Raw genomic sequence first — 25,754 nt, 5'->3', positions numbered from 1 at the left:
GCTCCCAGTCCAGCAGTACAGACAACCTTACCTGAGCCATGTCATTCCAGTGTTCAGTTCTCTAGGACAGCTACAGTCTTTGGGTTCCAAAATTTGCCCTGTAAGTTCCCACTGAGGCAACTGGGAGCACAAAGTGCCCACAAACTCCCACTGGTGCTGACTAGAAGAGGGTGAGGTCCACAATGAGATGGGGAGCCCACGTTGTGATGAAGGATGTGGACAGCAGTGACCTGCACTGGACAAGGACTGGTTTTCTTAAGCATTTTGAATTTCACCTTGAGAGGTTTTCTTTTCTTTATTTTTTTTTTCTTTTTTTGGTGAAGATGGGCATGAAAGATCTGTCTACACACTCTGCCAATGTTCTAAAGAAAAGCACTGGGGGAGCTGCCAATTCCACAGGCAAGGCTGCCCATTCAGCCTTAGCTCAATTCCGCTATGGACCCAGCCCCTCAGCACAGCAGAACTGCCTTCGTGCTGCAGTTGGGATTTTTGTCTGAGCTGCCCTAAGTGGCAGCTCAAGGAGCCCAGCAGGCTTCTCACTGCCCAGAGGCAGCCCTCGAGTCTTTCTCATCGAGTTCTCCAGGCCTTTTCTTGGAGTCTCCTGTCCGAGACAGCACCTTCCTATTTCTTCTAACTCCTGGCACCCAGAGGGATATTTAATTGTTCCTACCACTTGGCTGAACGATGCTTAGAGATGACAGGTTAGACTCTTAACAGCTATTAACACCATCACAGCTATATAAGGAGCTACAAAATGCTAATCAAAGCTGTCCAAAGACCATTCTGGATGTGTGAAATGGGTCAGTCTGGGACTTTTTTCTCCAACCAAGACAGTAGCCATCATACCAGCGTGTCCTTGTCTCCAAAACCTCTGTGTCTTCAACACTCTCCCTTCAGCACACTGATTTTGATCTATCTCAATGCATCCTAATTGATTTCTTTCAGATTACACACCACTCATCTGCTATGAACCCATACTGTGCACAGCTGCTGTTCTAAGCATCTGTTCACCTCCATGGATTGATCCTTTTCCTTTCTCTTGATCCATAAGCAGACAAATCAGGCCCCTTTTTATTCCTCCAGCTGGCAGGACAGCCAGGTTATTTCTTTTAGGGTGGCAGTCCAAGAAAGAATATTCCACTTTCTGCTATCAGCTCCTGACTCCTGGGCTAATGCAAACTCACAATGCAAACTGCAGTTCAACTTTTTCTTCTCAGCCTCTTCTCCAGTCAATCCAGCTTCTCTGAAGAAGCAGCTTGCTTGCATTCAGGTTTTGCCTCACTGAAATACCCATCAAAAGTCATATTTCTTGGAGGAACAGGGGAAGATGCTTTGGATCCTCTCCAGCCCATAGGTGTCCTACTTCTAACCCTAGTCTAGAGAAAACCATGCTGTAGACTTGCCACAACCTGAGTCCTTCTCGTGCTAAAAACAATCCTCAGCAGAGCACAGAAATCTGTCCTTTGTTCACAGATGTGTCTGCTGATCCTGCCTGATTATCTGAACCCCAACTGTCATAGACACCTGTGGTCTTCAGAGGGTCATGCCACCCTGTAAACAGCCAAACAGCCAGCGCACAGTCTGGGTCATTTTGGCTTTCATTTCCATTGCCATGCATTAAACAGTAATGTCCTAGTAGTTTCCCCTCACAAGGCAATTGTGAAAATATACTAATGATGGCTGGCATAGACAAACTTTCAAAGACTTTAGTAATTCATTCTCTGGACATAAAATATAAGAGACAGAGCTGGAAACTGGAGTTAGAAGGAAAAGAACAGCAGGCACTGTTCTTTCTGTGTTTGTGATGAGAAATAACTATAATCCTTGCTCAGTAGGTGTTTGGTTAATATGCCCTAAGGGTCAATCTACACTGACACACAGTATCTTAATTTGGGTATTTGCCAGATTTTGACTGTCACTAACACTGTCACTAAATTTGTTGTTCTAATGCTGTTCCTTGGATCAATACTGTATGTAGAATGAGGAAGGCAATAAAATAATACCACAAGACAGAGAGCAAAACAAAAAATCCTTTTTTTTAAAGACTCATTCAAATAAAACCATTTGTGTTATCTTCAGTGTTTATATGAAAAGCTTGGTTGTTGAACTACCACAGGTCCCAAGCAGTGGATGCAAGAGCACATAACAGATATGCATGTAGCTTGCTCTTCCCTGTCCTTTCTCCACCTACCAAGCAAGCTCATGTTCCTCCACTGTGCTGACCTACCAGCAGGGATTTCAGGAATCCAAGGCTCCTGCCCAGCTTAGCAAGGCAGAAACATGATATATTCAGAGCCAGAGGCGTCCAGAGGGATTTCCATCACATTTTGGCTGCTCAGGATGGCTTTCCGGGGGAAAGAAGAAATCTTATTTGAGGTGCAAGTCAGTGTAAGAAACAGCATTAAAATTAGTCAAAAGTAAATCTTCTTTTGTGTGATATGTATAATCCAAAAAGAACTCTGATAGTCCCTGGGTTTCAATGCAGCTAAACAAAATGGAATTAGTTTAGATCTCTAGTGCTCTGTTTACAAAAACCTGCCAACTTTCCCATTAGGAAGGAAAAGTCCATGTGGGCAAATTACAATCATTTACCAAGGCTATTCTTTGGGAAGCAAAAAAAAAAATTCATTTATTCAATTCAGTATGTCTTTTTCTTTCTAAACATTCCTATTTGTAATACTAGCAGGTGACCAATTTTCTGGAAAATACTGGAAGAACACAGTGACAACTTCCAGTCACAGCTAAGATATCACAACAGGGTCAATGCCAGAAACAGTTAGGTAAGTTTATTTCTAATGATCAGACACTGTTCTAGGATTTATTTCTTATTTGAGGTTTGAGAACTAACTTCTGGCAGCAACAAATAAGCAAATGATCACCACCTGGCACACAAAAGCAGCTGTCTAAGCTGCAGAAACTTACCTCCTGCAGAAACTTCTCGCTCATCGGACTGAAGTGATGACCTGGCGGCCTAATTCCTGACACTACTAGTCCTGAACCAAAGAGCCTTGGCTTCTGGAGGTCGGGTTTAAATTTGTCATATAGGATGCTGGCGGGCTTCGCCTCCCCTCCGTTGGACGCCTTCTGTTCCGCGGAGATGGGGACGCTGCACGCGGGGCCGTCGAAGGGCAGCCCTGCCGGCGCGAACAAAGGGTCGAGCTGCTCTAGCGAGCGAGGGTTTCTCCTAATGTATGTGATGATTTTAGGTCTCACAGGTTTGGGCCGGGGTATGGCAGGTTTCATCTCAATGCCTTCTTCCAGCTTTTCACTGCCGTCACTGTCCACACTGGCCTTATCTGTGAGGGAGCCCTTGGGGTGGACCAGGATAGGTTTTGGGATGGCGCTGCTGCAACCAGTCTTGATAGGCACTTTAGGGGATATGTTTAACAACTGTGTGCTGTCAGTGGGAGGTAGGACTGAGGAGGGTGACAGTTTGTCATCATGAAGTGCATAAAGGTCCTTTGAATTACTGTTTGATAGTGTGGGCTGACCATTAACATCCAGCGTTGCCACCGGGCGCATAGGAGTTGGGACACATAAAAAGACATCAGCCTTTGCTGGAATGTTACAGATCTCTGGTGCTTCCTCTGGAGGATGCTTCTGTACATTAGCTGTTTCTTTATTTGAAACTGAAACACTTGAGGTTTCCACATCACTGTTGGGACTGTCAGGTTGTTGATTTGACATTGTCTCTGCACTGCGCGCTCTGTGATGATCTGAGGGATCAGAAGCAGGCACAACAGCAGCCTCAGTGCTTTCTTTGACTAGCATCAGTTTATTCTCATTAACTTTCAAGGGTTTGCTGTCAGGTGGATTAATATTAGGTATAGGAGATATTTGTTCACCAACTGTTTCAGCGCAAGCTGTGTCAACTTCATGCAAATTTTTGTTTTTCCTAGGTGTCACTTTGATGCTGGATTTACCACTGCAGGCGAGTGGAAATATTGTTTCCATTTCTTCATCAGTAAAATATTCCTCACCAGCCTGGCTGGTTGCCCTGTTGTCACTGTCACTGCTTCCTCTCCCTTCCCTGCTGATAGTGATGTTACCACTTCGCAATTTATCATCAGGATGAGTTACCACCTGGCTTGGCAATGGGTCCTCTACTTTATTACAGGTGTCTTGAAAATGAGATACTTGAAATTTTGACATGTCAGACCCAGAGCTTTTCTGTTCCTGCACTGCTGCATTTTCAGCTCTTGGACACCCCAGGAACTCTACCAGCATAATTCTCTCTATTTTTTGTGGACACGTATTTTTATATTGTAGAGATGGTGCAGTCCTAGGTTCCAGTTTTTTACTTTTATCACCCTGACCTAGTTGTGCTTCTGATTTACTAGCAATCTCATTGAGTTTAACAGCTGAATTTTGAGAATGAGAAGCTTGGAGTGTGCTTTCAATGCTAACATTTGGTACATTTTCTGGTTTACTTGTTTTCTTGTTTCCTGAGGTAGATGGTTTGGAATAAAATACAGTATTTTCCTCTGAGGTATTGTCGAGTGGACGAAACACCATCCCAAGAAAATGTTCCGTGGATGTTTTTTGTGATTTCTCTGTACTTCCTACCAAGTGGTGAGACCTGTCGATGGAGTCCAATGATGCAGAGAGCAGACGTTTACACGACACGCGGCCAACGCAGTCTTTTGCAAATGTTTCAGGCTGAGGAGAGAATTTACTTGGTCTTCCCAAAGAAAGCCTTTTTATTCTCTCCACCTCCACAGTCCTGGACATCTTTCCCTTAGAAAAGTTCTGGGTGAAGTCAACATCACCTTTGGAGACAACCTCTAGGTTGGCGTCATTTGTGCTACTTTTTAAATTGGACAGGCTTTGTCCTCGGCTAATCCTGATGTGCCTTGATATATCCTTAGCTTCGCTGGTCCTACAATCTTTCCCCATTTCCCTGCTTGTGGTGGAGGGCAGCTTACTTTCCTGTACACTGGTGTGACAGGTCCGAGAGTCTTTGAAGGTTGGAAGTTTATTCTGCTCTGTAGGCAGATGAGTAACTTTCTCTGTTCCTCCAGAGTATATATTCCCACTCTCATCTGTCAAATCATGTTTCGTAACATCCCCGTCAGTGGTTCTAACTTTTGTTACAATTTGGTTGGCATTGGTATCCCCAACATTCACTATGCTATCATTATTGTTTCTTATTTCACTGTGGTTGTCCTGAAGCTGGGAATAACATGACTTGTTTGGAATTAGTGGAGCACTCATTTTGAAGCTTCAGGTGACTGCTTTTCTTTTTGGCAGTTCTAATTAATGAGAAGGTGTTTTTCCCTATCAGGTTAACTTTTATGCATGCTTCAGTTATATATTTAAATTAGAACTGATCAATAGAAAATTCATCATCAGAAGGCTTGAAGTCTCTTCTCAGAGTCACATTTTTCTGCTGCTCAGTTGTTTTTCTGCAGCTTCTGGACCTAGGAAGTCTTTATGATGTGCTGTAGAGAGGTTCAACAAAAGCAAAATAGTTCTGCCAAGATCCCTCTGAATGCGAGCCAGTTAATCCAGCCAACCTATGGGGAAAAAAAACCCAAACACAAATAAAACAAAAAACAGAAACAGACAACATTACACTCATGTCAGGAATCATGCTAACTAAATCAAAGCCAAGATCAACAGCACTCCCAGGTATAACCCCAGGACAGAGTGTTTTCAAACACTTTAAATGCTGTTTCAACAGCACTCCCAGGTATAACCCCAGGACAGAGTGTTTTCAAACACTTTAAATGCTGTTTCAATCACAGCTTTGCTCCCAGCAAAGATTCTTAGTGTAGCACAGATCTCTGACTTGAGAAGTTACACTGCAAGAACTGTCCTGGTTAGAAGAGTGGGTGCTACTCTTTTTAAGACACATAGGTTTACAACTGAAAATAGCCAAAAATAGCCAGGTGAGGGGGGGGATCCAGTCTTGAGGGTCTAAACATCTGTGTATTTCTTCAACAATTTTTACACCAAGAGTGGCTACTGAAGCATTTAAAGCATCACTGTACAGATTAGCCATAAATAATAAAATTCCAGGTCCATAGAAGTTGTTTATGGGTTTCTCTCCTTGCCTTGTAGAAATCACTGCCATTCTTGCGCTGACACCCCATACCCTTTGACATTTCTTAGCCAGATCCATAGATTCCAAGAAAGCAAAAGCTATAGCTGGAGGCCTTGCAAAGAAAAAACCTGTTTTTTCTGAGACAGATGAATGTGTGTATTTTTAAATATAAAAGATTATACACCAGTCCCAATACAGTGCATCTCCTTTTGGCTCCGTCACACGTGTGGCTTTGGGAGCCCAGATTTTGTCCTCTATCACCTCCAACAAGATGAAGGTGAGATTTCTGTCTATTCCATGCCTAAATTCACTGTCCAAGGTATTTCTTGTACCCTGTGTGTTCCTACCCTTCATCATAAAGAAATGTGGACACTGGAAATTGGAACATGCTCCACAGTTCCCAGAAGGAGGAATTCAAAGCACTTGTGGTACTCGCAGCTGTGCTGGGTTTCTAGCTGGGGGCTCACAGGGGCACTAACTAGGAGTGCTTATTAAGTCCAGTGCTCTGTCTACAGTATCTGGGTGTTCACTGAAAGCATCTTCACACACAGAGTATACACAGGCTCTGCTGGTGTGCTTCAGTGACCAGACCAAGCACTTTGGTGTAATGTTGCTAGTACAAATTTATTAACATGAGAGTCAGGAAAGACCTGTCCCCTCTCAAACACAGGGCCCTGCTCAACTTCAGTATGCTGCCAGTTGAGACTCACCCCTTAGAGCTGCTAATGCTGGCCAGAGACACGGAATTTAAGACAAGGAACAATAACACACTGTACAGGCAGAGATTAATCTCAGGCAGTTAACATTGCTCCTTGTGCTTCCTCCAGAGCCAGTGAGAAGGGACAGGCACTCTGGAAAGGTGGTTCGTGCTAACACCTTCCGTGATGGACTCTGTGCACTCAACATTCCAATTTCATCCCTTCTTGTGACATCCACTCTCAGATTAGGGAGAACCCACTACATTCTTACAATTAACATCCATACAATTACCCAAAGATATTTTCTTTTTTTGCAGAATATTGCCTGCTTAACTTTGTAATGTGTTCTACGGCTGCCATTACAATGCCTACGCAGATTAATGATTCTGTGATTGTAAATAATACAAGGCTCTGTGCTACAGAACATACTGATAGCACAGAACTCCTACTAAATTAATATAAAAATATAATCAACCATCTATGTCAATGAATACCTTATTAATCCACTTTTCCTGTTAAGGAATACAAACTCTGGACCTTGGTTCAGTCAACGTGTTGAACATTTACATATTGTGATAGGCCCATTTGGAAGTAAGATACACGGTTTTGTGTTACATTTGGGACCTTAGATTTGATCATTCTTCTGTAAATAGCTGCTATTTAAGAACCTTTGGCTTGGATTTTCTGCAGGATAGTTTATTTTAAATGGCACTGTCCAGGCTCCACTTCACTATGCTCTTTGGAGTCAGGGAGATGAAAAGACTCAGCTGTGTCTGGGTTCTGCTGGCTCTTCCTCTATTTTTCATTACTCACCTCTCTTGACTGATGTTGGCTGACATACACACATCTGAAGTCACTCCCTGCTGTGCAGAAATGCTCTGAGATGAGAGGGATATGAACCTCCTAACTCTTCAGATGCCCTCCTCAGCACAGGAGAAGCGAGTAAGAGGAGACTCAAGCCCAACAAAGACAACACTACATCACTTAGCAGAATATCACTGGGGACTCTGGACAAGAAACATGTCTGCAATCTTAAAGACTGGACTTGGTATAGGTAAGGATTTATATGGATAAAATTTTCTTGATACCATATAATGTAAAAATATCCCTTCTGAATCACTGAGAGTAGAAAATGAAGTCATAGTTCTCCATGTCACAGCATCTTGGCAGGATGCAATAACTTTATTTGTGGAAAAAAAAAAAAAGCCTTTACGAAGTGGTGTGAACATGCTAGACAGTAGAACAAAATTATATCCACCAGACTATGGTTAGCTATGAATCCCACAGGGAGAAGAAAAGTTCAAGGAGCCAGAAACAGAATTAAATACTTCTGTTTGACTCCAGCAGTATCAGTTTCCTTCTAAGATGTCTATCTCTTACGAGACTCTATTTTAAACCTGAGCCCATTTAATGATGATCTAGGAAAGAAGCCTACAAGAGTTTCTTCCCATCTGATATTGCAGTTCCTCCACTACATTCCAAGTTACATTTGGCCAGCAGGTCTCACCCTAACCTCTGGAGACATCAGAAAGAAGGAGAAGCTGAGCTGGATGATTTTTGCCCCAGGACCTGCAGCAGGGACTGCATCAGCAGAGCTCAATTTTATAAAATAAAACTAGCTGGAAAAAGAAAGCAGCAGCCTGCTTCTGAATAGTAACAGCAGTGCTTTTTTTGGTTAAACAAGCAGTGTAGAAATCTTGTTATCCTCAACAGGCATCAAAAAAAGAAAAATGGTGAAGAATTCCACACTATTGGTTGTTCTATTTTCAATTTGCCACAAAAATAGAACAGCAATAATTATGAGATATGCAAAGGAATTATCAAAACACATGGACAAATAAAAATGGAAATAAATAAAACCTGAAATATGTTGAGTATTTTGCTTCTTCTATAAACATTTCCTAATGCAGGTTGTTACAGCTGCTTACCCATCCCAGTACTGAAAGTCTAAAACCAGAATATTTACAGCCAGATACACTAAAAACATCTGGCTGTTCTGGAAACACTGTGCATGGCTTAGGCTGATTGCTCTTTCAGCACAGTGTGTATGAGAAGCACCTGAACACTTCATTAACCATCTGCCACTGAACTGATGCCTCTTGTTACTATCATTTAAAAAAACCAAACCAAAACAAAACAAAACAATGAGTTTGTAAATTGCTGGGGCAGAGCCAGGAGCTTGCCAAAGGTCAGCCATGGGCCAGCATCCCCCATCAGCCACCCCCTGCTGCAAGGTAAATGCTCTCAACCCAACAGGTTGTGTTGCCCAAGAAATAGGATTACACAGGCAGGTTGTTCACCTGGAGAAAAAAGGCAGACCTCATTGCAGCCTTTCAGTACTTAAAGGGAGCTTATAAAAAGGAGGGAGAATGACTTCTTACATGAGCAGATAGACACAGAACAAGGGGAAATGGTTTTAAGCCAAAAGAAGAGAGATTTAGATCAGATATTAAGAAGAAATTCTTTACTGTGAGAGTGGGGAGGCAGTGGAACAGGTTGCCCAGAGAAGCTGTGGATGCTTCATCCCTGGAAGTGTGCAAGGCCAGGTCGGACAGGCTTTGAACAACCTGGTTTAGTGGAAAGTGTTCCTGCCCATGGCAGGGGATTGGAACCAGAAAACCTTTAGGGCCCCCTTCAACCCAAACCACTCCACGATTCTGTGGTACATGTGGGGTACCTGCGCACCAGCCCGCCTGGCAATGACTCAGAGAGGAGTCAGGAGGTGTGATGGGGTGTTTGTCCTCAGAAGGCAGCCACGACTGCTCGATCACAACTCAGTTCAAAGCACAAAACGAGAAGCCTCCAGCCATTTTCCTCAGAGGCTATCATGATCAAGAGCTCCAAGCTTTTAAACTCCTGGAGCATCCTGAACAAGGGCTGAGCACAAACTCCAGCTCTGCTGCCCTCTGCACAAGCAGCGCACATCCAAAGGAGGAGAGTCTTGGATGCATTACAACACCTACAGATAAAACTCCTGCAGAAAAAGACCCTCAGGAAGAAATCTTGGCCCATGAGAAAGACACTCCTGTTGTCTGATCAGTGCAGCGATGCAGGAAGAAGGGTGAAAGCAGATGAGGGATATATTTGTATGAGGTGGGAAACAGATGCTCTTTTTACAGTTACTACAGAAAACTGGCATGAACAGACACCTCCTGATAGGCACAGTCGTCCCAAGAAATGCCACTGGGGAGAACTGGCAAAGCAGGCAGAGCCTCACTGAGGCCTTTTCTGGGAGACAAGATACCACCGCATCCAATGCCAGGGCTGCACGCTGCCAAGAGCTGAGCCCACAGAAGAAACAAATACAGTGCTGGATGGAAAGGAGGTGGGAATATCTCCTCGGGAAGCCCAAATCTTCATGAAGAACTATTTCTAATGGTGACAGAAGCTGACAGCTGATACTAGGATATTAAAAAAAAAAAAAAGCCAATAAACCTTTTGGAGTGGATAACGTACAATTGGAATTAATTAAAAGTGGTGGAAAAGTGCTCAACCAGGCATGTGATAATTTTGTTAATGTGATTTGGAAGGGTGAGAACTAAGATTTGGATACAGTCCCCAACAGCTTCTATTCATAACGAAGCAGACACAGCTGTTTGGAGAAATTACAGCATAACCTCGTCTTTGGCAGATCCTATGGAAATGTTGCTGTCTCTCGTGAAGAGGACAGTACTTCAGAGAGACAACTTTCTGCCTGACAAGCAATTAGGACATAGGCAGAGAAGATATGATAGAGAAAATATTAAATTTTTACACACTGGAAAGTGGCAGGAAGGCAGTTCTGATTCAAAAGTAAAACTGAAATTATTTGAAGACATTAAAAGCTTTTGTAGAGTGTGGCTCTGTAGCATTTCCAGAATTTCAGTGTTTTAGTGGTTTTAATGTCTCTATAGTCAATAAATTTATTTCATTATTTACATGATTACCTATTTTATACCTTTATTAGTGTAATTATAAAAACTGAGGATAGAACAGCTTATGGTTTCATAGGCCAAGGCAATTTTTTCTGCTATATTTTAATTTTTATTCAATAATACAACAGATTTTATTTTATCCAAATCATTAATGAATTTATGCCTGTTTATCAAATTGATTTTATAATAATTATTATGAACAAAACAGACTTTAAACATTTGCCATATTTAGCTTCAAAATTTTCTAAATCAGACATTTTCAGTTCCAAATAATAATTCAAGATCAAATTTACTTCTTGACAAGGTTTTTAAATGGCAAATCAGGTGACACAGAAAGGTTACTTCCTCTACCCAAATTAGTGTTTTTATTTTCCTAAGTAATGGGGTGAGAACAAGTCCAGTGGAGAACTCTTTAGTTCTTGCTTTCACTAGATTTAGGATGAGATGTTTCTTTTTGGCTCTCTTCACTGGATTTCCAGAGGGATTTTTGGGTCAAGCCTGCAATAATGCTATTTCCTTATACAACACACCTGAGAGATCCCTTGGAAGCAGTACAACTTCCAGTTTGCTGGGAATCACCACCACATGCAATACTCCTGAAAGCACTGCCAAAGGTAAAGGTGCTAAAGCAAAGTCGTCCCCTGATCTTCCCAAGGGAGGGGAGGTGGCAGCACCTGAAACAACAGGACTGAAAAATAAGCTGCCAGCATGAGACCCCAGCCCTGGAAATCACTGTAGCAGCTGGCAGTATGATGTGTAACTGGCTTGCAAGTGCAACTTTCCTTTCTGAATAAAATGAAAAAAAAACCTGAAAAAGATGCTCCGTGTTAGAAGTGTTTATATATGTCCTGAACTGCCTATGTACGGCAACTGGAAGACATCAACACAGCGGGCAAAGGGAATGCACCACTTTTCCTTGGCTGAACACCCCTCTTCAGCACTGGAGTGTTTCATCTCACAGGCCCTACTGAGGATGGCAAACAACCATGACCACGTGCTGTTGGCTAAAGAAATCTGTGTCTGCATGGTCTCCCTGGGGAACAGACCCACAGTTTTTCCTGCCATGGCAGTGGCAGTGGCAATGGCAATGCAAGAGCAGAAATCTTTGTACAGCTTCGTAATTTATCTCCAGTTACACTGTGGGGATCGATACGTCTTAAATGCAAACACATCAAAAAGCTTCCCAAATAATGTATATAATTTTCTTTTCATAAGAAGCTTGTAAATGTATGAGTTTGGTGTGGTTTTTTTGTCAAAACTGCGTTTTGTAATGTAATACCCTAATAATTTATTACCCGTGAAGGCTGAATTCCCAAAGTACATTATATAGAAAGTATCCTGCTGACTGCTATTTCAAAGGAGTACAAGATTCGGGATTAAAGATTCTCATTATCAAAACTGACAGATTATTTTAATTATTAATATCAATCAAGTCTCCACCAGGCATAAGCCTGAATAGTTGTTTTTCAAGACTTCTTTACTTTTACATTTCTACTTGCTTTCAAATATTCACTGTTGGATAAGACAACATACTCTGATATAAGCAATCCTATTAATTAGTTATTCCCCAAAAGGCAGAAGTCTCTGATTGTCTTAGCAATGGCAACCAGGAGGCTGATTGATAATCATAGCAACTAACCTTTGAACAAATGTCTGGTTTTATTTAAATTCCAGATTAGCACGCCTGGCTAAAGGTATAGGAACAGCTCATACTTTCTGGGGCACAATGTTGTTCAATTTGAGGACTTGAAAGCAAAACAAACGGCAGAACCTCAGGGAAAGCCATTGTGAAGAAAGATGATATTAGGTAAGGGTATCTTGGCTATTTAAGTAGTAAGAGCTGGTAAATAGAGCAAGGCAGGACCTCAGCCCAAGCCATGTATATCTTTATTGCCACAGCCATGAGCAAAACACAGGCAGTACAAGAAAAGCTCAAATCAAAAGCCCAAAGGAGAGAAAATTATCACTTATCACCCCAAGGCATCATAGAGCAAAAGAAATGGCAAGAAAGAAAGCAGTAAAGAAGTTTTCTTGGAGAATAACAATAGTAAGGTAAAAACTGATTCCTCCCAAACAAGTGCAAACAAATGGAAGAAAAATTATGTATCAAATCAAGTCTTTGCTGCCACAGCGCAGCCCATCTGTTACACATTGAGACATTACCCTGGTGTCAACCCCAAACACAAGGCATGGGGACAGCCCTCTGCACTTTTTCTTTTGCCCAGATGCCAGCAGGGGCACCACATGCTCTGCTGCACCACTGAGCACTCCTGGGCACAGTGCCACTGATGTAAACAGGAGATGGCAGGGAAGGTGTGAGCGGCACCATCAGCTCCTACTGTTCTCTTTCAGAAGGGAGCAAGCAGCAAAGGGATTCTGCCCATCCTTTCTGAGTGCCTTCACCTCACAAAGCCCAGCCAGCAACTTACAATGTCCCTCTCTATCCAAAAACATGAACTGTAGTTCATCATAAAATCTGCAACAGCTGGACGATGGATGCGTGGGGCCCCAAAACACTGCTTAATTTATTTCTGTGCAGCACAAAGTCTTGACGCAGAAAGGGGATTGTGAAATGTTTCCAAAATGATCATTGTTTTTTTTGCTAAGACTGCTAAATCTTTCCTGGCTTCCAAAAAACATCTGGGAGACAGAAATAAATAGATTTAGTTATAACACTCAAACATGGAAAAAAGTTCATAAATTTGCTTCCTATTGAGCAAAAAACCCAGAAACTCAGAAGCTTTGTCTACTCCAGCAAATTTACCCACTGCTGATAAAGCAGTTACAGCTGCTGCTGAACTCAGTTTAACTTCAAGTGTAGCCAAGGGTAAGCTGTCTTTCCACATAATTTTTTGAATTCTACTGAATTCAACGACAGGTAAATGTGTCAGTTCTTAACTCAATACCTAAATATTAATTTAGAACCCTAATTTTAGATTGCTAGGTTTGCACATTTCAGTTTGCACCACGATCAGTTCTGTAATGCTGTCAAATTTCAGAAACACTACTGCAGTCAAACTTTCTAAACATTACTGCAATCCATCAGTAACAACTGAAACAAATGTGAAGCATTATCAGCAATTCTGCTCATTTGATTTAACCTCAGTAAAAAACATCTTCCATAATTTGATCTGTATTTCCAAAATGCCACTGCATTTCCAAAATGTAGATCAAACATTGGAGATTTGGAAATCTACATTTTCAAAATGTAGAACAAATTATGGCTTGCGACTACAGACCTAAGGGAGGAAAAAACACTGTTAATTTGTTTAAAAAGCAGTGTCAGGATGAAAACTGGGTTAAAATCCAGACTGGGCTCTACACTAGAGGAGCCTGGTTACAAAAGTTACTATGACCAACTGAAGGGCATAAATCTTGGAGTGGTTTTAGCCACACTTTTACTTTCCTATCAGGTTCGGTAAAGTACATGAAGTAGGCTTCCAGGTATAAATCCAACTATTAGTAAGGTAGAAAGAACATAAACAATTATTCCACTCAGGCCACTCTGACTGAGAAGTGGGAACTTCGGATGCCACACTGCCCACCGGCACCACAGGTGTCTGTGGGGACTCAGGGCTCAGCAAGGAGAGCTGGCAAGGGAGTTCTCACTTAAGAGCACAGAAGACAGAATGCAATTCAGAAAGGTGAAGCACAACTAATGCATTACCTGCCTGCTGCCATTGATCCTGAAAGTGTACTACCAGTACTCCACAGCCAACACTTACATTTGTTCCACTTTAAAAATTTTGTGTGTGTTGCTCAAAAACACTTGGAACAACTTGTGTGGCAAAAGATTGCATCCCCATTTTCATAAACTAACAGAAATTTGATTCAGCTACAGCACTGTATCACCATGCATTCCTTACATGTGTAAATAAAATCAGAAAGAGTCATGAACTTAGGGATTATTCTCCCTATTGTGTTTTTCAACATCAAATTTAAATACAATAAAATGACAGGATTTAATAGCTTTTTGCTTATGTTTATTTTTTTAATGCTGTTAATTAGCACCCACCGTTGTGTCCTAGGCACATCCTGCACCTATCAGATACAGATCAGCTGAAAACTAGCAAGCCCCCACCTCCTCAGCCCAAAGAGAAAGGGATGTTTTGAGTTCAGTGTTTCAAGTCGTGGTAGTCCCACTTTCCACTTACCCCAACCACACAATTGTTTTCCCTCCCTCCTTCTGAAGCTGGGAAGAGGTTCAGGCTTTGAAGCATGTGTGAAAGAGCTGGGCTTTCAAGGCAAAACACTGAAATCAGGTAAAAGAAAAAAAAGGGAGCATCTGCAAATCCCCTTCCTTCTTTCTCCAGTTTGACTGCATCTACAAACTGAAGGAAGAAGGATGTAGTCTCCTAAGGAACTTCTCAAGACTTTCCAGCTTTGCTGGTGGAGCTGGTTGGGGGATGAGTGCTGGTGGAGGACAAGCTGAATGTGAGTCAGCAGCGTGTCCTTGCAGCAGCAAAGGTTAACCATGTACTGGGCTGCTTTAGCCAGAGAGTGGCCAGCAGGTCAAGGAAGTGACCCTTCCCTCTGCTGCTTGATGTGCATAAGGCATCTGGAGCACCGTGTCCAAGTGTGGGGCCTCAGGCTGCTGATACTGCGGAGGATCCAGAGAAGGGCCACCAAGAGAGTTACTGATCTGGGGCATAAAAAGTATGAATATAGGCCAAGGGGTCAGGGTTGTGTTAGTCTGAAAGACTAGAGCACAGGGGTGACCTAATAGGTGTTCTCAACTGCCTAAAAAGGGGAATAATAGAAAAGACGGAGCAGACTCACCTCCTAGGTGTCCAGGCAAAGGAAAAGAAGTAAAAAGAAAATCAAGCTGCAATAAGGAACATAAGAGGAATGTAAGGAATGTAAGAGGGGAAAAAATGTCATCATGACAGAGGTGAGGCACTGGTACAGATCACCCAGAGGGGTTATACAGTCTTCATCCATGGAGAACTCGAAAAGGTTCTGAGCAACCTGACCTAAAATTGGTCCAGTTGTGAGCATGGCTTGGAGCAAGTGAAGTCAGACAGACGTCTTTTTTTTTAATCAATTTTTTCCATGATTCTAACAGCAGCAACTTCAAAGGGAGAGAAATTCCTTTGGCAAGGACACACTGCTGGAAATCCTTCTCAACAAGACATGGTGCAGCCTAAAATTATTATTTTTATCTGCAACAAAGTGAATTTTGCCCAAAAAGAGTACCTAGAAAATGTAGCAGTCATTATTTGCTCAGCACTCCAGAAATGGAGAAGAATCACCTGTAATGTAAAGCTACTTTGTAGTTAAAAGCCCCGGTTTTGGTTTAGAAGAAGCAATAATGCTGTGAAGCCACCAAGGATGTGGCAGAGACAGGGTACCTAACATTTACCAGTGAGCTACAGTAGCTCAGGTAAAACTGGCAGGCACAAGTCCTCAGCAAACAGGAGAATACAAGCCTTCTTCATGCCACAGTATTTATTTTTAAATCAATGAGTTTTAGGCTGCCTCTTTCTCTCCTGGCCAAGGCATTTCATAGTGTGGCCATGGTTAGATGACGTAAAGTAAGGAGACAAAATTAATGTGACCCCTATAGGAATCTACTTAGTGCAGGTAAATCAGTGCTACTCGGTTACTGAGTGCATTTGCTAAAACTCAGAAGATCATTCAAAACACAAGTTTTATATATCTAAACACTAAACTATCAATTGTAAAAGCACTTAGCAATGTCTAGCTGTCCAAGGATTCTGTTAACTCCTGTGGGGAAAAAACTGAAGGCAAAAACGGCTCCTTACTCTAAATACCCTCTCTGCTGAACGTGGTATGTGGGTGCTACACTGAGATCCTTTTTCACTCAAAAGTGTCAGAGACACAGGACAAGAAATTCCCTCTGTTTGACATCTGTGACATTTTTGTCAGTGAATTATTACTGCCAGAAAATTATGGTGCCTATTTCCCTTATTATGTTAAATTAATCATTCTCCCAGTGACATACAGACAAGAATAGACTTAGTTGCTCAAATTCACCTTTGTGGAGAAAGTGAAAGTTTTAGACTACTCGCTGGCATGATGGTGAGAGAAAAGCCTTGACTCTGTGCAAGTGCTGTTCAGCAAAAAAGAAAACATCCCTGAATTATGAACACTGTTTCCAGCACAAATCTGAAACATAGGCCCATATTAGCTGCAGTAAAGAAAAATAACTCTATAGAAGCCAAAAGCAGCACACAAAATTATGTTAAAACTTCTTTAATTCTACCTGAATCAGCAGCATATTCCTTCAATTAAACCCTACATTCTATTAGAGTAACAAATTCCAAGTTACAAGGGTAATTACACACATTACTGAAACAGAAGTCTCTCCTATCAGGAAAATATGCAGAAAATCAAAAAGAACGGAAGAAATAAGGCAGACCATTTCAATCTGTAAGAAGGAGAAAAAATTATACTACAACCAACTCTACCACTTGCAAAATGTGTTTCTTAATCTGAATAAACATGTAAAGATGACTAATGACTAATACTGCAAGAATGCATAGCTGGACATGGCCAAGCTTTGGTCTAACCTGCAGCAGGGCAGTCATCCCACCTGCCCTTATCCCCTTCACTTGTATTGATGCCATTAAAACTACAGGGCTGATCTTCAAAACAGAGAACTTTCCTATGATGCCAGTACAGCATCATCTGCTTTCAGGAAGTCTGTGGGACTGTGCCTTTCATTTTCCCAAAGTAAAGAAGTCTCAATGAATCAAAGTTGCAATTTTTTTTCTTCCTTAGTTGCTTCAGCAACTAGAAAAGAAAAAAATTCTAAATAAAGTGTCTACTGTTAGTTGGCTTCCTTCAACCTCATAATCCACAGTGCACCAGTAGCCAAGAAGTCAGTAACATTCACTCATTGTGTCCTTAATTGGAAAGATACTGTAGATGTTTGGAAGGAGTTACAAAAGAAACAGCAGTGGAAAACAGCAGACATCGATTTACCTACGTGCTCTCAAAGAACTACAGAAGAAATGTATATGGACTAACTACTGTATTTTCAAATTCATTCTGAGTACTTTTAATATACATAAAGATGTTTAGAGTGTTAGGCAGATCACAACAGAACTCTCAGAAGTAGAAACGTTACACTAATGGGGAAACTAAAGATTGCTTTTCCTTGAAACTGGAGAGATCTGCACTGCACCAGTTTCCTTGAAACTGGAGAGATCTGAGCATGTCAATGTTTCAGTAAGAAATTGGAGGTCATCAGGAAAAATACAACATAAATGCTTAATAGTATAGCAGTATCCCGTAATTAACCTCTGCATACCAGTAAGGTAGTTCATCACTGTACTTAAATTTCATAAGAGACATGGAACTATCATTAGATGTTTTTAAGAACATTTTAGACAAATCTTAGAAATTATGTGATTCTAGATTATCTTGCCTTGAAGAAGAGGAATGGGTAATGTGACCTCCCTCCCAGTCTTATTCTGAAACTTATCTGTGAAACTTTGGGAAAAAGCAATAAAAGAAACTAATATATGCAACATGGATAAATAATGACTATGGGAACTATAAACTCCTGTCCAGAAAATGCTTCCATACATGCTGAACTTTATTATCTTAAGTCACCTCACAGATGTCAAGGGGATGACTCAGAGCAGTAAAATTATGGACACGCCAAAATGTTTGCACTGTGAGTACAATAACTCTCACTTCTGTACAGCATGAGGAAAGACGACTGTTCGCACTTCTATGCTGCCTGTATAAGAGCTTCCAAATAAAAATAATTAATGTCTGGAAACGTCTGGCTAGAGAAGAGCTCTGGTAGTTTGTACAAGAAACAGTTGTAGGATTCTGGACACAGAAAAAGTGATGGGGCAATGAATCAGTAAGTTTGTAATGTGTTCGTACATTTGCTTGGAGGGTATGGAGATGGAATAAGAATGATCTAGTGTCAGAAGCTCCCACTTTTGAAGTCAGGATGTCTTGACACCAAATGTTTTAGGATACTGGCACATTCATACCATGATCTATAAAGAGACCTTAATGTTGTCAGTCTCAAAGTGAAGTAAGGTGTTTTTGTTCAGTATTACAGGATACATTCATATAGCTAACAAGTAGATGAGTCGATGATTTGGGGATATAAATCCAATCATATACCAGTTTTGTGGGAGAGTATTTCTCAGGATGGGATCTCTGATAGCTGTTATGGCTCTGGCCAAAGCACAGATAGTAGGCACAATCCCTAGACAGAGCGCTAGGGATCTTCTTGGAATGCTTACACAAAAGGAGTGATAAAGGCTGTTAAGTCACACCTGGTTTGTCTTTACTGGACTAATATGTGTTATGTCAGATAAACACTTTAATAACTTTGATGTAATTGCTTAAAGGGCTCGATCTGAAAAAGAAATAGCAGTTAAGATGGTCTGTCTAACATACTCCTAAAGTAACACTATTAGTGGTAAGAGAAAGAAAATGAGAAAATTGAAGTGAAATGAACATTTCTCCTGCTGTGACTCCGTTCTGCACCATGAGCTTTACTAGGGGCATTTTTACTGCCTTGGACGGTGCAGGACCAAGCCTATTGCTATAGCCATTAAAAACTGATTAAAAGAGAGCACTGAAAAATAAACATAATGAAATTATTGCTCTCATGCTACAGAACGGATTATATAGATTATATATGGAGCTTGTTCATTTAGTCTCATTGTTTACTTGCAGTAACTTACACGAGGCAATAAGGGGATATAAATACCCAAAAGCACAACGGAGGAATGAAAATATCCCCTTGCCAGGAGTAGCACTAAAGAAGCAGGGTGCCTCTTGGGTATTCCACCCTTCTGAAAGTGAATTAACTTTCAAGAAAGTTTCCACTGGTTAACTGACAATGCTGGCAGTAAATACAATGCAGAAAACTGCAAGAGCGCCTTTTGAGTAACTCTGTGGTTTGTCTTCTTTTATTTGGCGAAGTGTCTAAATACCCCTGCAGCATTATATTAAATATCTCACAAAAGACTCAATCAGCTAATGTACCATTGCTGGGCTTGAAAAAACGTAAGGAAGACCTATTTATAAACAGCGTCTCTCTGTTCAGTGTTTTGGGTTTTTATTCTTTCAAGGAAAGAAGGCTGTTGCCAAAAACTACATGCCAGTTATCATTTGGCAAACTTTCTGTAGCGTTATCTGATCTGCAGAGACATGAAATCTGTACTGCAAATACATATTCAACAACTTATTAGAAGGTGGAATTTGTGGCCTATTACACAAATACATATACAGTTGATAAGACATAATAGAACAGCTGTTGTGGAGATATTTCCCCACAATTCACTCAATGCAAGCAACATACATGCAGCTGACATCTTATTGAAAAATCTTGGAAAGCCTGCTGACAGAAGTGAGTGCACACAAACATTAGCTATGCTGCCATTCTCATATACCTTTGTCCCCCTTTGCCTTTTTTGCACTCAAAAGCTGCATCTTACACTAAATATAGGCTGCATTTTGAAAAGGGACTGCTTATGTAGGAACTTTAGCATCTGAATCACCATACACCAGGTAATTTTAGAAGTAGAGAACAGCCATGTGAAATGTTTTCTTCCCTTGTTTGCACATAAAGTTAAGTTTAAATAACTAAAATACATTTTCAAGAATGACACACAAGATGGTAAATTTCAGCCTAGACTTAGATTTTTTTAATGAATGAAAGAAACCATTTACAGAAGGGGTTTTTTTAAGACAGAAAGTTTCTTTGAAAAACAAACAGTGATAGACTCTTCACTGTACAACAGCAGTGGGAATTGCCGTAATGCAAAAGCAGGATGTTACAAGATGTGGGGACACTTCTGCAGATCTTAAATCCATGCAAAACCTATCCAAGACCTTAATTACTTCCTCTGTAATACATGTACACCTAATCATGTTTCAACTTTCATCTTCTCTCCTTCCTCTCCCACAGTCTTGACATCTAATGTTCTGTTCAAAGTACAAGCATGCACAAAATTCTTTTATCTTATCCTTGGGGAAAGTGCAAAGCATCAACCAGAGGTAACAAAGTCTCTACAATATCTATCCTCTTTATTAACCAAAAAATGCCAGCCAGTTTCATATGTTGCCTGAGTAGGCAAAAAATCTAGTGGTGTGAGTGCATAAGGATGGTGTCCTGATCCAATTTCTGCTACATGATATGAAGTCTGTGCCCCTATCATAGACATGAAAGCAAAGACATAAAACTGCACTGGCAGCAACTGAAATGCAATAAAATTTTTCTGCACTTTGGTCTTACTGTACATACTTACATTTTTAGGGTGTTCTTTAAAGTTACATGATGTAGCAAGGACTTTTTCTGCTAAAACACAAGGCTCGCAAAAACAATGACAAGCCACAAGAAACAGATTTCAGAATTGACAGGTTACATGTGTTAGGGCATTATTGATTTTGATTCTCTGAATTGATTTTTAGGATGAAGAGAATATTAGATCACAGAGACCACAGTATTTGATCATACAGTTGAATCTTGGGTATTCAAAGGCACTGTGTATTGACACCAAGAATGTGGTTAAATTAAAGGATTTCAGTCCCTGCAAAACCAGGCACAGACAAGCAAGATGAAGGTATAAGAAGGACTGAGATCCATGCACAGCAGGGAGCTTACATGCTGCCTGCACCGACAATGGTCCAGGCCAGTAGGGATGCCCCCGGACACAGTGAAAAAATTATGAATTCTCTTGTCTTTGCTAATTTCATTCCAGTCTAAAATCTGTTCAGGATTTGGAAGCTGAGCATCTTAACCAAGGCTCATCATCCAAGTAATTAAGAAATGATTGTTTGTACCTCTTATCTCTCTTACTCAGAGACATCTCCACCAGTGTTTCATCCCCAGTTGTTTAGAGAATGCAAAAAACCCCACAAGCTAAAATGAGCCCGCATTCCTCCCTCCTCATCCCCCATCAAATATAAATAAATCCAGAAAACATTTGGTAAATTGCATCTTAGAATAAAAATACCACCAGATTAATGAAGGCCACTAGCAGTAAATCCTATATCATAATTGCATCACGAGATTTTAAATTCTGAGCTCTTACACTCACATACTTGTATATTGCTACTTAGGAACGGCTTAGCACCTCAGTGTTCAGAGAACACTTGGAAATTACCTAATTTTATCTTGCTCTTTCTTTAAATATTGTAGTGAGGACAGTGGTAGAAGTCACATGTGAGCAGCCTTGACTTAAACCCAGCAGCTAAAAGCCCTGGGTAAGATAGGACTCACATGAAGTTCAAATTTGCCTTTTTCAAACCCTGTGTACTGAAGAGAATTTAATGAGTAGTTCAGTAAGGATCTGCAGACAAAAATGCACCCAAATCAAGCACCACAATAATTTCCAGATGAATTCATACAGAGAGAAATTTCTTAAGAGGACCTTTGGGAATAAAATACCCACATTTAGTAACAAGATTAATTGTTAGATATAAACTGTCCTGGCTTTAGCTGAAAGACTACAATGTGGGAAGCATATGTGAGTTCTTCTGCAGAATAGCTCTTATCACCAAAAAGAGTATCTTTGCATCAGGTTTTGCATATAAAAAGAAATTATCAGTGAAAATTATCCTGTGTGAACTGTTACCTTGTTCACACAGAATGTTCCCTTTAATTTTTTTTATAATGAATGGTATTTCAAATGTATCATGTCAGATGAAGATACAACAATTACACCTTTCAGTTGCAATTAGTGCTGTTTATGCAAGCCCATTTGGTTTAGCTCTATTCTTGTGTAACCTTCATTGGCAAGAATTTTTCCAAACAACAAAAATGTCCCTTCAATACCCAACTTTTTTCATAAAATACAATCATTTATGTTCTTACAGCACAGCTCCCTTGGTGAAATTACATACTTACAATCATAAAGAATATTAAGCCTTTAACAGAAAAAAAAAGGAAAGAAAGTGGTATGATAGCATTTCCAGACAACACCTAGACTAAAAGTGCACATGGCTAGAAATGCTCCTGGGCAGCGGGGATAGCTTGTCTGAAATGGCCCATCAGCCCATCTTTATCCTTCCAAAAACTATTATCCCCCAAAAGAGGACGGATACTCACAACTGCAACCTTGAATGTTCAAACTTTGGAGATATTCTAAGGAAATGTTTGGGAGAATATCAACTTTCATGGACCAAAGTTACGTTGGCTGCCACTCCAACTGTTTAACTGGGAGGAGATCAGTGAGCGTTCAGGAACACTCCCTGTCTAGTTTACCTGCATAGATGTGGCTGGGGGAAATACAAGAAAATGTAGCTGATAAAACTGTAACTTTTTGGGTCCTGTGGATCAGGCTCCAAATCCCAATGAAATAAGCCTGAAAGGTAGGAATCAACCACTGAATAGTAATGGCCTAGTACTTCTGAAATCTGAAATGCTTTTTCTCTGTTTTTTGGACTTTTGACTCTGGAAAAGAGCTTATGTACGAAATACCCCAGTAAAAATACAAACATGCAAAAATACAAAAATACCTCATTCACATGGTATTTGTGGCTTCAGATTTTAAAACAACCATAAATGGTCAGTGGAATCCCCCAGGCTGCAACTGAGTATCTTCTGCCCCATTTCTCACATGGTACCAAAGCCAGAGTCAAACCCTGTGGGGAGGGGATGCAGTGCCTGGAGCACCCCATTACTTTCTGCATCAAAATGTCTTTTTCTGCCCAGCTCCCTAGAGCACTGTACAAGACAGGCTTTCATCCTCCAGATGCACCTGAACCTTGCATAAGTTCTTGGCAAGAAATCATAGAATATCTGGAATTGGAAGGGACTCACAAGGATCACTGAGTCCAACTCCCGGCCCTGCACAGGACAGGCCAAGAGTTGCACCACGTTCTTGAGAGCATTTTCTAAAGATTCTTGAACTCCTACAAGGTTGGTGCCATGACCATTTCCTTGGGGAGCCCGTTCCAGTGCCCAGCCACCCTCGGGGTGAAGAACCTTTTCATAATTATCCAAGCTAAACCTCCCCTGAAACAGCTTCATGCCACTACCTCAGGTTCTGTCACTGGTCACTGGAGAGAAGAGATCAGTGCCTGAATGTTCACAGCAAAACATCTGCTGTCTTCAAGAGAACAGGGGTTACTAATGCAGGTTAACCTTTTCAATCAAAATAACCCTGTCACCCTATTAAAATTCTATACATTTTTGGCAGGAAAGTTTCTATCTTTTTTTTTTCTTAAGTAGAGATGAGAAGAAGGGAGTTATGACAATGATAACTAAACATATTTTTAAAAAGTTAATTCTGAAAAAGCACTTTTAAAATAGATTTTAAATTTTTTTTTAACATTTTTCCCATAATCCAGTCAATGGTTTTTGACCAGCTCTTTTTATTTGACATTGCAGGACAAAGGGTGCAAGTCAGCTGGCATGAAGCCACACCATGACCTACAAAGAAAGTCCAAACCCTGTATTAGTAAGCCTCGTCCCACAACAGATGCAAGGACAACATCAGAGCGCTGAAGAATATTTGCAGAGACAGCAGAAGGAAAGCTGAGAGAAGGCAGGAAGGCAGGAAACAGTTCATCAATCTCAATGGATAATGAGATTATTTGAAAAAAATAAAAAAGAAGAAGTCTTGAGAAATCCATTATTTGCAATGAAAGGACAAATAAAAGAAACTGGAATAGGCTGATAACCAGGAAAATGACAGGGAAGTACAATCATAGAAGAGAAGGAAATTGCACCCATTTGCAAATAACAACTCTTGCCTTTCTAAAGCACAACTGTAACTCAGAGAAAACCCTTTGGACCTTGGAGAAGTTGAAAAAAATTAAAGAAAACCAGAGTGTATGCAACCAAGACTTAAGAAGTGAATGAAGTCAGGCTAAATAACTCCCTGTTACACCTTGTTTCCCAGTGTTTTGCTAACAAGGACACTCTGGAGCAACCATATCCCTTTTTCATCTGATCTAGATACTGAGAAGTTCTTCCCTCTCTTTGCTCTCTTGCAGACCTCTCTTGCTCTAATTTATTTTCTTTCCAATGAGATCCAGACTTTGACCCTTGCACCTACCTGGAAACCTAAGGAGAGAGCTGCTCAGCTCAGAGAGGTCCTCAGTGGGTTGGGGAGCATCTGTCTGCCCTGACGCACAATCAACCACCCTCAGCCATTTTCTCCACCAGCTGCCAGCCAGCCTGGCCTAGCCCTGACCTCCTTGGCAAGAGGAGTATTGCAGTCAGCCAAGTCCTGGCTTAGCCCAATCCCTGTTTGATCAGTGGAAGATTATGTTAGGAGCTAGGAGATTTGCTATCTGAATACAGCATGTGAGCATTCAGGCTGGCTTCTGCCTTCCTGTTCTAATTACTCGATAATCACCATCAGCGCACACACCTTCCACAGGCACCTCCCCGGCAAACAGTCCAAAGCTCTCCTGTCATCAGCCCTTTCCCTGTCCTTGGAAAAGGGATCACTGGGTGAGAAACTGTGGCATGAAGCCATTACCCTTATCATATACTGTGGGATGTTTTTTGAGAAAGACAAATGCAAGCAAAGTACTTAGCTGTGGCTGTGGCCTACAGAAATAAAACTGCTTCCTTCTGATAAGCAAAGTAACTGTTTTGAATGTGACTTCACCTTATTCTGAGCTGCTACACCAACCAGGGATGTTATCTCGGAGACAAGGACAATAATGAAAATAATGTATTTCCATTACTTCCACGGAATCAATGTTATCTTGCTTAAAACCAGAAAGTTTTGCAAGAAAAGTCTGATGTCACATCTGGCACTGGTGGCATCAGGCCGTGTCTAGGTCTGTCCTTGTTCCAGCACTTGCTTTCTGTGGCAGTCAGTAAGCTCATAACACTTTTGTCTTGCCCTCGTGGAGTCATAACACCAGTAACAACTAAAACCTGAACACTCAACAGCTGGAATTGCTGGAATCAACTGATCATAGAGTAATTCCAAGTTTCTAATGTGACGCAGCCAAAACAAAAGCAAATGCAGTATTATGGAAGCCTTTTCAACACAGACTCACAAATTTAGATGTCTCTGTATAAAGCATTGGTGAGATACCAAGTGACCCAACTGGCAAGCCATGTTCAATGCAATATGCAGATAACCACATTTAAGGTAACTGAGGGAGACAAAAACCTGGTTTGGGAGA

At 41.0% G+C, this 25,754-nt stretch overlaps 1 protein-coding gene across 4 annotated transcripts in view; it reads right to left on the bottom strand.

Moving 5' to 3' along the window:
- Positions 1-25,754, bottom strand: part of MTUS2 (microtubule associated scaffold protein 2) — a 269,885-nt gene that overhangs the window by 163,252 nt on the left and 80,879 nt on the right. For all 4 annotated transcript variants that reach the window (XM_039565864.1, XM_010400285.4, XM_010400284.4 and 1 more), the window contains one exon: positions 2,923-5,516. In XM_039565864.1, coding sequence (XP_039421798.1) covers positions 2,923-5,214 — 2,292 coding nt within the window. In that variant the 5' untranslated portion in view covers positions 5,215-5,516. The remainder of the gene's footprint in view (positions 1-2,922; positions 5,517-25,754) is intronic.

Source organism: Corvus cornix, chromosome 1 (assembly GCF_000738735.6).
Source record: "Corvus cornix cornix isolate S_Up_H32 chromosome 1, ASM73873v5, whole genome shotgun sequence".
In the NCBI taxonomy this organism is placed as follows: domain Eukaryota; kingdom Metazoa; phylum Chordata; class Aves; order Passeriformes; family Corvidae; genus Corvus; species Corvus cornix.
This window is presented reverse-complemented; position numbering and strand designations above follow the sequence as displayed.